Below are 12,829 nucleotides of genomic sequence, written 5' to 3' on the forward strand. Positions count from 1 at the left end.
TCTTGGCTATCTGCAGAACAGGCACGCTATTTTTAGCAACCGAGAAGCCAAGTTAAAAAAAAAAAAGATTTGATTTAATGAGTATGTTCGTGCAAAGAAAATAAAGAAAAGATTGTAAAGATGGATTTAAATTAGAAAATATGAATGTCTGTCATCCCATTTTGCCGCCGCAGGTAAATTCATAGTTCTTTATCTCTGGTTTAAGTGGGAAAGGTTGGCATTTTTCATCTAGAACAAATAACGAAAGTGGTGTTTGGAGGTAGGGTTATTTATGGAGAGAGTGGCAAGCAGAAATTGATTGTACAGTATTAAGGTTTATAGAATTTCAAGGGGAAAATTCGCAAGAGGCACCTGGACGCAGATTTAAATTTAGCGTGGGAAGGTAAATTAGCTATCAAGCAGAAAGTATAGCATCGTCAAGCTTTAAAAAAAAGATGAACTCCCTTTTAAAGGTTTGTTCAGAGTCTCTTGCAAAGCTGTAACCGAGGGGCTCATGAGCTGGGTGTCCTCTGGAACAGCCTTACTTATCACTCTGATTTGCATGCTGATAGCTATCAGATATACCAAGCTTGAACTCTGAAAAGCTGAAGGATTAAAACTAAAATCTACAAATCAGACAACTGGCTGGTTCCTACTGGAGCCAAAGGAGAAAAGCACCCATACTGCAGAAACCTTGCCTTAAATCAATGGTTCTCAACCTTTTTAATGCCGCGACCCCCAACCGGTCGTAAGTCGAGGACTACTCAACCAGTCGTAAGTCGAGGACTACTCAACTGGTGCAGCACCGTTTGCAGAATGGGACTTTTGGCGGGCTCAGCAGGGCAGAGACAGCCTGGACAATTCCTATTGGCTTTTGAAAGCCAATAGAATTAGACTCTTTTCAAGAGAGTCTCTTCTATTGGCTTTCAAAAGCCAATAGAATAAAAGGGAGTAGCACAGCTAAGGAAAAGGGGGAAAAAATGGTGGATTGCATTGTTTGGCGACCCCCGTGAAATGGTCGTTCGACCCCAAATGGGGTCCCGACCCACAGGTTGAGAACCGCTGCCTTAAATGAACTGCGAACCATGGCTTCTGCGTGAAACGGAAAATCCCATTTTTAATTGCAACCAATATGGTAACTAGCGTAGATGAAAAGATGAATGCAGATATAAACAGAGAACACATGATCTTTGGAGACCTGTCAACTCCAGGGCACGGTGCTCGTATCCGTTTCTTACGTCGAGGGAGCCTGCATTGTCCCAAGATATTTCCCGTGGTCGTGTGGCCAGCATGACTATACCCTGCCACCTTCCCGCGGAAGTGATACCTATTTATCTACTTGCATTTTCATGCTTTCAACTGCTAGGTGGGCAAACACCTGGGAGAAGAACAGGAGCTTGCCCCATCAGGCAGGACTTGAATCTCAATCCTGGGCTGTCAGCTTTCCAGACTACAAGCTCAGCTTCTTAGCTGCTGAGTCATCTTGTCTCCAGACTATGATTATCTGTATAGTAAACTTTCTCCTAGTCTCCTATTAACATTTACGGTAACACTTGGCGGTAAAACCTGGAAAAGGCTCTAGAAGGTCTCTCGAGGCATTCAGGAGACACCTGTTGCCCTGGCGTCTCAATTTATGCACGTGGGCTAAAAGGATTCACAGACATAACTTAAAACAGGTTAAGAGAGTGATTGACTAACCCCACACGTATCTTCAGCATGCCGTTAAATAACTCGGGGGAGTTGGAGATGATCCAGCCGATATGAATGACAAGTTCCTGTTGAAGAACAGCTTCCCTCTCGTCCTGCAAATTGCACTTGTGGTAGATGATGTCTTTAATTGCGCTTGGAGACAAGGGATTAGATATAATTTCTTCCTCTTGGCCAAATGCCCCAAGAGTCACCTAAAAGAATATATTAGCAGTAATTAGAGGTGTAACCTGAACCAGGGAAGCAATGAGGGAGTCCTTATTCATTATACCTCCTTGACTTAAATCTCCTGCTTTCCAACAAGACCAGATAGAAGGGATGTAAATAGAATCGTGAACTAAAATCAGCGCTGGTGGGTAAATGGAGATTTGCAAGTCTCCATTATTTTCTATTAAAGCAGCATCTTTTTTTTTCTTTTTTAAATGAGCTTGGTCCCTAAGGGCAGAATAATGGTTTGGGAGGGTGTATGTTCAGAATTTTTTGTTTTGATCTCTCCTGTTTATTTCTTGTGATTAAAATTTGCATAATAATATAGTACATAAATTATCCTGATCCCTTCTCTGGAGGGGAAAATGTTCTTTCTTATGGCCATCAGAAGTTCTCCACAGCTCACAGAGCTGCTAGATTTTAAGTGCTCCTTCTAGACCAGGGGTGTCAAACTGCCGGCCGTGGGCCAGTTGCATCATGCGGAGGCTGCACCCACCCCAGCTTCAGCAATGCAAAAAAAGTCGCGATACGTTGCAACACGTCACGTGACGAGTTTGATACCCGTGTTCTAGACAGTTGAACCAGCAGAGATTAACTTAACCATCAACTTCAACTATATTAGACAACCTTTATTGTCATTTTTTTCCTGTGGGCACAATGGCACATGTTAAAAATGAAATTTAGTTGCTTCCTCTCAAAGTGTACCTATACATCCTCAGTTCTTTTCTGATCACGGGAGGAAAGAGCAGGGCGTGAAAATAAAAACAGTTTTAGAGTAACAATTTAGATTAGGCTGAGGGATGCAGGAACTATTCAAATGCTTATACGTCCAAGTATTTATTGACTACATGCCTGACTTCATAATATTTTCTGTTCCAAATTTTAATGCAACAATAGTTCCAACTATGAGCAAGGAATCACACATCCTAGTATATTCTTCACATGCTTTTGATGCCAGGACAATCATAATGCTATCTGTCCCACTCCGAAGGATGAAAAGGCTTTGGTAGGTCCCAAATCTTCCACGTTAATTCAAAGTAATCATGACCCTCACCAGTCTAGTTTTGGATAGGGTTAACTGATCATTGCTGTTCACGATGGCGAGTCTTCACCTCTCAGAGGGAACTGAACGTGAACAGGGAATGAATTTACTTCCTTAATAGCGATGATGGGACAGGCAGCATCACATTACTGTTTCTTTGATCCAAACAGAAGACACTGGATGGACAGGACACTAACAGCCAAAGCAAAGGACGACAAAACGTGCCAAATCATGCTAGGCCAGAATGGGCTATCAAAAATGACTGCATTGCATATTTGTAATGGAAAAATCCTCTATAAAAACTGTTCTCGATGGCCAGAACTAAGCATAGAGTTTGATCAGTGTGGTCCATTCAGTCAAATACAACATGGGTCTCAAAACTGCCTAAATTTGGTTAGAAGCACTTAAGGGGTTACCAAGTTTCAGACGCCAACCTCTGCCCAAAACAACTGCATTTGTAGATACACTTAGTGAAGTCCGTGCCTTTTAAAGGGTTTACAAACTGTATAACAAGGCTGAACAGGGCACCAATTGCCTGGATTGGACCTTTTCCATTTTATTGCACGTGTTAAATTTACCTGATGAATGTAATCTGAAAAAGGCAGACTTACCTGCTTGCCCTGAACTAAAACATTAGTAATGGATGGAGCAAGGCTGTCCACTAGCTTACATAAAAGACTTGCTGCGAAGCGCACAACAGACCTGAGGGCAGAAAACAAAGCAGTCCAGCTGGAAATTAAATGCTAGTTTAATGGATTCAAGAATTTGACTGAGAGTTTTTTGGCCAACGATTAAACATTTATCTTTGTATGTACGGTATTTGGACCCAAGATACCTCTATCCAGAATGGTGGGGCAGCAGCTAAATCAATTCAATTCCATTACAGAAGCAAGGATGCTAAGGTTTGTACTGGAATAACCTTCATTCAGCTACACACATTATAAGAAAATGCTGTTCTTTCTTGATATCAAGGCAAGATTGACATCATGTAAGGAGCCTTTATTTTATTACTTTAGAGTTCCCTGGCAATCTGCATTTAAAAAAAAAAAAAATCTCGCAGGACTTTTTGAATTGTCGGAATCAGATTTCCCATCAAATTGTACTGTTTTATTTATGACTGGGAAATCAAAGACTTCCACTTTCTCGATAAACTCCTTGCGAAAGCAAAAATCACATGGTTTTCTGTTTGTACGGAAAGGGGCAAAAACTCACAAAAGTTATTTAGCATCCACTGGCACAATTCCTGAAAATAAAACATTAAATATCTCTCTCTTCCTAGGCAGTCAATAATTTTCAACAGCCTCTTTCAGCCAATTGCCAAAGATTAAATGATGGACACAGATCGCAATGAGACCATAACGTACAAATTTACTTTTCGATAAATAAGAATGAAAAGATAAGTTTGGAGAGGCAGACGACACATGATGAAAATTTCAAGTGACTAGACAGGTATTTGATCAGTGCAAATGCCTAAACTATCAGGGCCATATTAAGTGAGGGTGGTTAATCTTAGAATGAACAAAATGCGCTTCTGCTAGCAGACAGATCCATTCATTCATTTATCCATCTGTGGCTGAACTACATAGCTTTAGATATCAGGAAGCAAATGCTTGGGTGAAATAAAGAACATAATTAAGAGAATGGCAGGACTTTTTTTTTTTTTCTGTCTTCGTGATCCCATTTTCCTTCGAGGTTATAATCATTTTGGAAGGGCACCTGAAGGAGAAGATTGGGAAGAAGGAAAGAACAGAACAGGAAAGAGCGGAAAAGAAAAGAATATCCTACATGCATATTGTCCCCACCCCTTCTTATATTTGCAAATTTATCAGACTTTATGTATGAAAGGAGCTTTGCTGTTTAATGTGGGGGGGGGGAAGGAATTCAGAAATTATTCTTTGTTTCCCCTGCCTCTTCTAAAGACACTCCAAAATTTGGAGGATAGCACTGCTCCCCAGAATCAGTAAGTTGTTTATTTGTCTCCCTGGTTATCTATATACCTTACAGGAATTAATGCACAATTTTTATACAAAAGATCCAGCACAGATAACCAATCTCAGCAAAAATGCCAATGGAAGGATTCTTTTTCTCCTTCCTGGTGCTTGGGGGTGTGTATGTGTGAATGCGCTTAAAGAAAATGAGATCGCATAAAATGCTAGGATTAAAAACAGGTCGAAGCTTTCCAAAGTGACTTGTTTTTAATACAGCTATTACTCTAGAAAACAAAGGACTGGACACTCTAGAATGTCTAACACAGACATTGGAAGCAGCACAATAATGTATCCGAATTAACGAATGAGTGTGTGATAGTCTGCTAAATTAGCACAAAATCCATCAGCCAAATTGATTTTGAATTTGATGACAATGGATGCACACACTCTTTAAAATCAAGTGCAAAGCTCTTTCACACACAGACACCCTCTCTTTTTTGGCAAAACACCACGAACAGATACCATCAAAATGCAAATCAGCTGCACATCTCAAGCAGAACCGTTTCAAACCTGGGTGCGCTTTACCTGTTTCCCATGGACTATCAAAGTTGTAATATGGGGAGCTAAAGAGGCAGCAAATTTCTGAATGCATGCCGCACTGCAGCGGAGCACCAACCTGGAGTTGATACACAACAGAGGGGGTTCAAAGGACAATGATCTCCACATCTACTCTAAATAGGATCCTCTTGGTAGCCCATGCATTCTGAACACTAGTTTAGGCTTGCTGCCGTGAACCAGAACTGCTCAGTGTGAACCGGAAATTGGAGGACTCTGGATTTGCCAAACGAGTTCTGCAATATATCTTCACGTATCTAGTCATACCTTGGCACTCGATGGCTTCAAAACTCGCCGAATTCAATATTCGACACGTTTTGAAGCAGAAATCTTGTCCCAGCGCTCATTTTTCTCCCGGTAGTCAACATGCAAGGAAGAACTTGCTGATCTTGGCTGCCTCATGACTTGCTATTTCTTCTGGCCGAAATAGCGGGTCACGTGGTTTTCTCGCCACCCGTCGGTTTTAGTATTTGGTGAGTCTTCTGGAGTGAATTACCAACAAGGACCAAGGTACTGCTGTACAATTAGAGAATCTGCTACTACAGGATTCACCGGTGGTTTATTTGTTCGCTTACTGTTTGAGGGATGAGAAGAGGCCGCCCTAATCTGACTCTTTCAAGATGGTTTGGAGGTTCAACCCGAGCCAGCATGATTAATGGTCATAAATAAAGGGAGTTGTCACTAAAGAACATTTGATGCTAGGAAATGCCCAGCCAGGAGGAGGGCTCAAGCAGGTAATTAGTCTTGAATCGTTGCACAGCAGCAAGAGATTTTCCCCACCCCAAACTCCATGGAACTTTATGGATCTGTTCCCAAGGGAAGGCTGGGGAGATTCCTGTATTATAGGCAGAATACAATAAAGTAATTTGCTTGAACTCTACATGTATGGATCTGGTTGCCTGAGTCTTGCATCAGCCTAGGAAAGCTCTGACACCATGAGCAGAGGAAGTATTTATTTCCCAGAAACAATGGATTGGCTGTTGTAAACAGAATACTAATCCAGGAGACCCATTCTTACAACCTTGGTCAGTTCCATTCTGTCCTGAGACCAAAACAGTTACGCAAAGATTGCAACATACAGTTTCTGATACACCTGCAGGAGGAGAGCAGGAGATACACCCAAGAAACCTAATCAGTGTATTGTTACATGGGCATTCTGTTTCTCAATACACCTCATTGTACAATTGTACAGACGGTAGAAGTGGTCCACTGATATGAAAAGCAAGGCATCAAAGAGAACCTAACCGGATGGGAAGCAAAGATTTTCAAAATAATGTAACTGTTTAACACTTAGTAAATGTAATTTGATAGATGACTAGTTTCCAGAGCAACAGGATAAATCCATCAAATGAATAATATCCACATTGTTGCAATTAACATGTATTTTTAATAGCACCCTTACAGCACATGTATAATAAAAATAATGCCTGTTTCAACAGTTTGTGCTCTCTTACTCTGTATTGCCACTCAGAGAGTGAATCCTTAGCAAAGATGCTACTCAGCAAGGTCTGGTGGGTCTATGTTAAGGTTGCCCAACCTTGGCAATTTTAAGATCTGTGGACTTCAACTCCCAGAATTACCCAGACAGCCATGCTGGAGGTTGAATCCATAGGTCATAAAGTTGCTAAGGTTGGACCCCTGGGCTATGTTCTAGTCCAGTGGTGGCGAACCTATGGCACGGGTGCCAGAGGCGGCACTCAGAGCCTCTCTGTGGGCACGCGTGCCGTCACCCCAGTCCTAGGCCTTCAGCTGGGTTTTATAAAACCTTTTCGCTTTAGGCCTCCGCCGCCGTGTGCAGGAAGAAAAAGGTTCAATCAATCAGTTAATTTCAACTTCTCGCGGGGAAAAAAAAAGATCTTGCAAAGTTGGAATTGATTGAACTTTTTAGTCCCACCCAGTCTGCCGTTACCACCGCAGCCACACACACTCAATGGGCCACACCTACCAAATTGGCCATGCCCACCCAATGTGCCACACCCACCCAATGTGCCACACCCACCCGGTACCCGACGATGCATAAGTGGGTTTTGGGTTGCAGTTTGGGCACTTGGTCTCTAAAAGGTTTGCCACCACTGTTCTAGTCCTAACTCCGTTCTGTAGTAAATAAAGATGAGATTCACAAATCTATAAGTAAATGCAGGTGGTTTTACCCTAGATGAAAAGTTTGCAGGTAAGAGGCCCCTCCTTCCTTTTTAGAAATTAAACACTGATTCATAGAGCCAGTAGTGGCACAGTTAGATATATGATTCTGAATTTCAGGGGACATGGCTTTTTGCAAAATCAGTAGGGGTATATCAACTCAAACTGCCAAAAATCAGCACAGAACTGCAGCTGAAAAACCTAACACGAAACTGGAAAGTAATGTATACAAACCAGAGTTTTTTGCTGCCAGCTTTTCGGTAGATTCTTTCGATATGATCAGAGACGGTACCTAATTTGTACATAAAAGGGAAAAGACAAAAAAAAAAAAAAAAACAGAAGGAAACGGTATGATTTTGTTGCAGCTGTATGTTAAGGAGAGTCTGCGTTATCAGCTTATCTTATTGCAAAGGTTAATGGCAGCATTACCAACCATTCCTGCTGTGAGAAACAGAAAACCAGCATTACTGGTTTATGCAAATATTTAAGCAGATATAGATATTTTATTTCAACACTTCAGGTTTCTGGCAGAAATCAACAGTTGTACCCTGTTTTTTTCTTCAGCAATTGTAACCTGCAGCGCCACCCTGACAGCATATAAACTAGCTTGCACTTACATAATTTGATTCCAGCTGAAAAACTACCATTCCAGCATTAAAATTTAACATTAACATTTCAAATAATGTTGATGTGTGGCTGCTTTGTGTTATGTGCTAGCTGGGTTCTCCTAAGCTCTTCTTTGTATTGCTTTTTTTTTTTAAAAAAAAAAAACAACCACCACAACAACAAAAACTGGGCCACGAGAGTGACTTTGCTGGAACTTGGTAGATTAGCCCCAAACAGGAACAAACAGCTGTGAAGAATTATGGAAATGCTATGAATCCCAGCACACAAATTTGGCTCTAATCCTTCTGTAGAGATTCATTATTTATTACGTAATGCTCAGAACAACGACAAAACAAGTCCTTCTTATAGCACTACAATGTGGGGAAGCTGTTGTTCCCAAATTAGAATACACAAACAAGGCTTTGAAGTACAAATAAAGCAAAGCAAATGGAATACACGAATGGAGCAAGGTGCCCGTTTTGATAAGGCTGTTTTTGGCGGTATAAGGATTTATGCTTTCATTAGCAAATTGAGGATGGTTTTTTTAAAATGAAGCCCTTGAACATTTAAAAATTCCAAGGGAAGTATTTTTTAAATGGATGGGGCTGTAACGAACCAAATGGGAATATTACCCTACTCTATTAAATCAGTGTTTTCTGCAATAGGTGTGCTGCAACACTTAATGTTAACAGGTAAGGTAAGATACAAGGCAAAACGTAAAAGAGAACACAGCCCTTCTTCCAGCTTCATCTTAGAGATGGACCTGGCTTCCTCCAATGGTTTATATCAGTGTGCTGCCCCAAAGAGAGAGTCAAGCTATTTTCCAAAGCACCTGAAGGCAGGACAAGAAGCAACAGATGGAAACTAATTAAGGAGAGAAGCAATCTAGAACTAAGGAGAAACTTCCCGACAGTTAGAACAATTAACCAGTGGAACAACCTGCCTCCAGAAGCTGTGAATGCTCCAACACTGGAGGTTTTAAAGAAGAGACTGGACAGCCATTTGTCTGAAATGGTACAGGGCAGTGATGATGAACCTTTTAGAGACCTTGTGCTCAAAAACCGCCCCACCGCTCCTGCCTGCTCCACCCGCCCCCGCCTGCCCACAGGGCCACCCACTGCCTCCACAGTCCGCCGCAGATCACTCAGGTGACCCTGCAGTGCCTTGCTGGCCATGCCCTCCACCCACGCCCCACAGCGTCATCTGCGCACGACAGGGTGTGAGGGCGCAGTCTTGTCCCTGCTGCCCAGTGGCCATTTACTTGGCTGTGCTGCTGCGCCCGGGGGGTGACCCTCCTCTGGGGGGAGGCTGCTGGGGGGAGGTGGGGCTGGGGTGACGGTGCGCATGCCCAGAGAGGGCTCTGAATGCCGCCTCTGACACGCATGCCATAGGTTCGCCGCCACTGGTATAGGGTTTCCTGCCTGAGCAGGGGGTTGGATTAGATGACCTCCAAGGTCCCTTCCAACTTTATTATTATTATTATTATCATCATCATCATCATCATCATCATCATTGTTGTTGCTGTTATTATCATTATTATTATATGGAACTGTAGGTAGGACATCAATAGCACACAAGCTACAGGTGGTCCTTGACTTATGACTGTTCATTGGGTGACTGTTTGAAGTTACCAGGGTCCTGAAAAAAGTGAGTTAGGACCAGTTTCACGTTTACAACTATTGCAGAATCCCTAACCCTAACCTCTCGCAGAATCCATACGGTCACGTGATCGTGATTTGGGCTCCTGGCAAGGGGCGTATATTTTTGATAGTTGCAGCATCTCGGGGTCGTGTGACTGCCACCTCCAACCTTCCCAGCCAGCTTCTGGCATGTACATTCAGTTGGGGGAAGCAGGATTTGCTTAACAACCCTGGGATTCACTTAAAGACCATGGGAAAGGGGGTTGTAAGATTGAGTGAGACTCGCTTAACAAGCAGCACCCGCTAGCGAAGGAAATGCCCATCCCCCTTGGGGTCATTAAGTCGAGGACTATCTGGATTTCAAAGAGTTACTGCGGGAACCGGTTCCTTCCGTTCTCTGGCACGCACCCTCGGTGTTTTTAAAACGGAGAGCAAGAGAGCAACGTCACTTGTGCACTGCTTATGCGCTATTCATGTTCCGTTAAGAGATAAGCAAAAGAGGTCCCATCACCCTACCTTCCTTGGTGATAAAATTTGGGCCTTCCCTCCTGAGCAAAATGCTCAACAGAATTATCTGGCTGGCGATGCAGCTGCAGTCCTGTCGGGAATAATCAGCAAACGGAAAAAGGTTAGTAGAGGCACGTGTGGTTCTCCCAAAGATTATGGAACACGCAACACTCTCATGGTGCAAATGCTGCCATGATGTACTTGTGTCCAGATACCTAACACAGGTAAGTGTGTTGCAACATTAAAACCCATTTGCCCCCTTTCCCAGATGCCCACGCTTTGGTACATTTTGCCCATTTTTTAAAAAAGAAAAAAGGGTGATGTCTGGGAATGATTCATGGCTGGGATGAATTTCTTCCTTAGATACCATAGATCAAGCATTTAGAACAGTGGTTCTCAACCTTTCTAATGCCGCGACCCCATAATACAGTTCCCCATATTGTGGTGACCCCCAACCACTTATACATCACTGGGTGCCAGGGGCGTGGCCAAAGAAAAGGGGGAAAAAATGGCGGACAGCCTTGTTTGGTGACCCCCGTGAAATGGTCGTTCGACCCCAAATGGGGTCCCAACCCACAGGTTGAGAACCACTGATTTAGAAACTCACATTCAGTTTCTGAAGTATTTCGTGAATGGGCTTGTTTTTCCAGTCGTTAGGATTAATATCTGGCTGCTGTTCTAACTCAGTAGCATTTGGTGTGCTGGTTTGCCTCTTGACTTTTGAATGTTTTGGAAGCTCCAGTTCTTCAAAACTCTTAAATTCCGGAGGCCTGCGGAAAGAAATTTCGAAGCCTGAAAAAAAAAAAAATCTAACGGATGCTTTCGGGATCCCCCTTTCTAACATGACGCTGAATTAAGAAAAACGACCTATTAAGCCCATGCATGAAGATGCATGAAGCTATTGTTTTACTATAATTTCAGGTATACGTACTCCTCTGTGTCGCTGATTCTTAAGAAATCCAATTGTTCGACCACTGCTCCAGAGATTAATGTCTGAAATAGAATAGAGAAGACAAATGGAAGACCAAAACAAAAGTTAGTAGAAATATGAGAAATTACAGAGTTTGCTGTAATAAAGCATAGCACTGCAAACTGCTTTTAAAAACACAACCGTGGATAGATGGATGGATGGATGGATGGATGGAAGGAAGGAAGGAATAGTCAGCCAGGTACTATAGAAAGAAAAACCGAGGGAGGGAGGGTGTATGTGTGATCCCATAAAGATAATATTTCTTGCGCAAAACAAGGCTGGCTGTGAAAAAACATTACCATGTAAGATTAGCTTCCAGACAGGACAAGAAAAATAGTTTTCTTGTTTATTTATTATTCTAAGCAACTGTTTTTAGTATGTTTCCAGCCCTTTTTTCAGGATTTTTAATGCAGAAGAAGAAAGAAGAATTAGTTTTCTATCTTCCCCCCCCCCAACCGTCCAATTTCATTTCCTACCCAAATATTTTATGCTTTGCTGGAGAACAAAATTGCACTTTTTCTTATTAATATTTTATCAGGTTTACATATTATCTGCTATTAATCCTCTGAATATTCAAATATATCTCTGAGGGGAAAACAGATTACGCTGAATCAATGTTAAGCTTTTCCATGAAAAAGGGTCTCACACTGGCGAGGAAAAACTAATAGTGACAAGGTTAGAGTAACTTTTCATTTATATAGCAAAATATATCAAGAAATCTACGTAGCCACAATGGGAACAACTGCCACTCTGTCATAATTTGATTTACATGTTTTATCCTGATCTTTATATTCCCCGTTTATCTTGTATATCTGAGCACAAATTATAATAAGTGTATTATGACCCATAAATGGGAAAAATATTCTAACCAAGCCTGGAAACTGTAGTTTTATGATCACAATGGGAAGTATTTTTATGCAAAATTATATAACTCTTCCATGAATTAATGTCTAAAAGCCTAACTCTCTGCATACATATTCAGAAATTGCAAGTAAATTATGAACATGAACATATATTCCCTCTAATAGATAATGCATTATTAGCATATCATAATCTCACTGTTTCAATTTTTCCTCTTTCTATAATGAAATGGACGATATCCAAGAATACAACAGTGGAGTAATTTAGGAAATTAATGCTCAAGCCTTAACAAAAGAAAACGTTGCATTATTTAAATCTGAGAAATAATTGTATATAGGTCAGGTTGAAAATACCAGAATGGCTCCAGCAGTCTATCTAGATGCTAAAGATTCTGGCAACCATGATTTATAAAGGGCTTAAGCTACACTTTTAAAAACAAGAAAGAAACACAACACTAGTGAACCAAACATTTTCCAAATAGAAGCTGGATTCTATCAGTTGTCATCACTGACATATCTGCTCCTCATTGCATGGAACTGAACCCCTAAAATTGGCAAGGAATAAGAAGTTTTGGAATTGATCCAGCAGGATTTTGAAGACAAGGACTGGATTCATACATTGCATGGAA

General features: G+C 41.6%; 1 protein-coding gene across 4 annotated transcripts in view; it reads right to left on the minus strand.

Moving 5' to 3' along the window:
• The window catches only part of PHKB (phosphorylase kinase regulatory subunit beta), a 104,064-nt gene that overhangs the window by 19,565 nt on the left and 71,670 nt on the right, over positions 1–12,829 (minus strand). For 3 of the 4 annotated variants that reach the window (XM_039352446.1, XM_039352448.1, XM_039352449.1), the window contains 6 exons: positions 11,302–11,363; positions 10,978–11,140; positions 10,380–10,461; positions 7,852–7,909; positions 3,547–3,637; positions 1,678–1,880 (listed from right to left, as the gene is read on the minus strand). In XM_039352446.1, the coding sequence (XP_039208380.1) occupies positions 1,678–1,880; positions 3,547–3,637; positions 7,852–7,909; positions 10,380–10,461; positions 10,978–11,140; positions 11,302–11,363 (659 nt within the window). Of the gene's footprint in view, positions 1–1,677; positions 1,881–3,546; positions 3,638–5,448; positions 5,540–7,851; positions 7,910–10,379; positions 10,462–10,977; positions 11,141–11,301; positions 11,364–12,829 lie in introns of all 4 variants that reach the window. The other variant, XM_039352447.1, reaches the window with a different exon arrangement.

The sequence above is a fragment of the Crotalus tigris genome, unplaced genomic scaffold (assembly GCF_016545835.1).
Source record: "Crotalus tigris isolate CLP2741 ecotype Arizona unplaced genomic scaffold, ASM1654583v1 scf7180000018432.44079421565:4894166, whole genome shotgun sequence".
In the NCBI taxonomy this organism is placed as follows: Eukaryota; Metazoa; Chordata; class Lepidosauria; order Squamata; family Viperidae; genus Crotalus; species Crotalus tigris.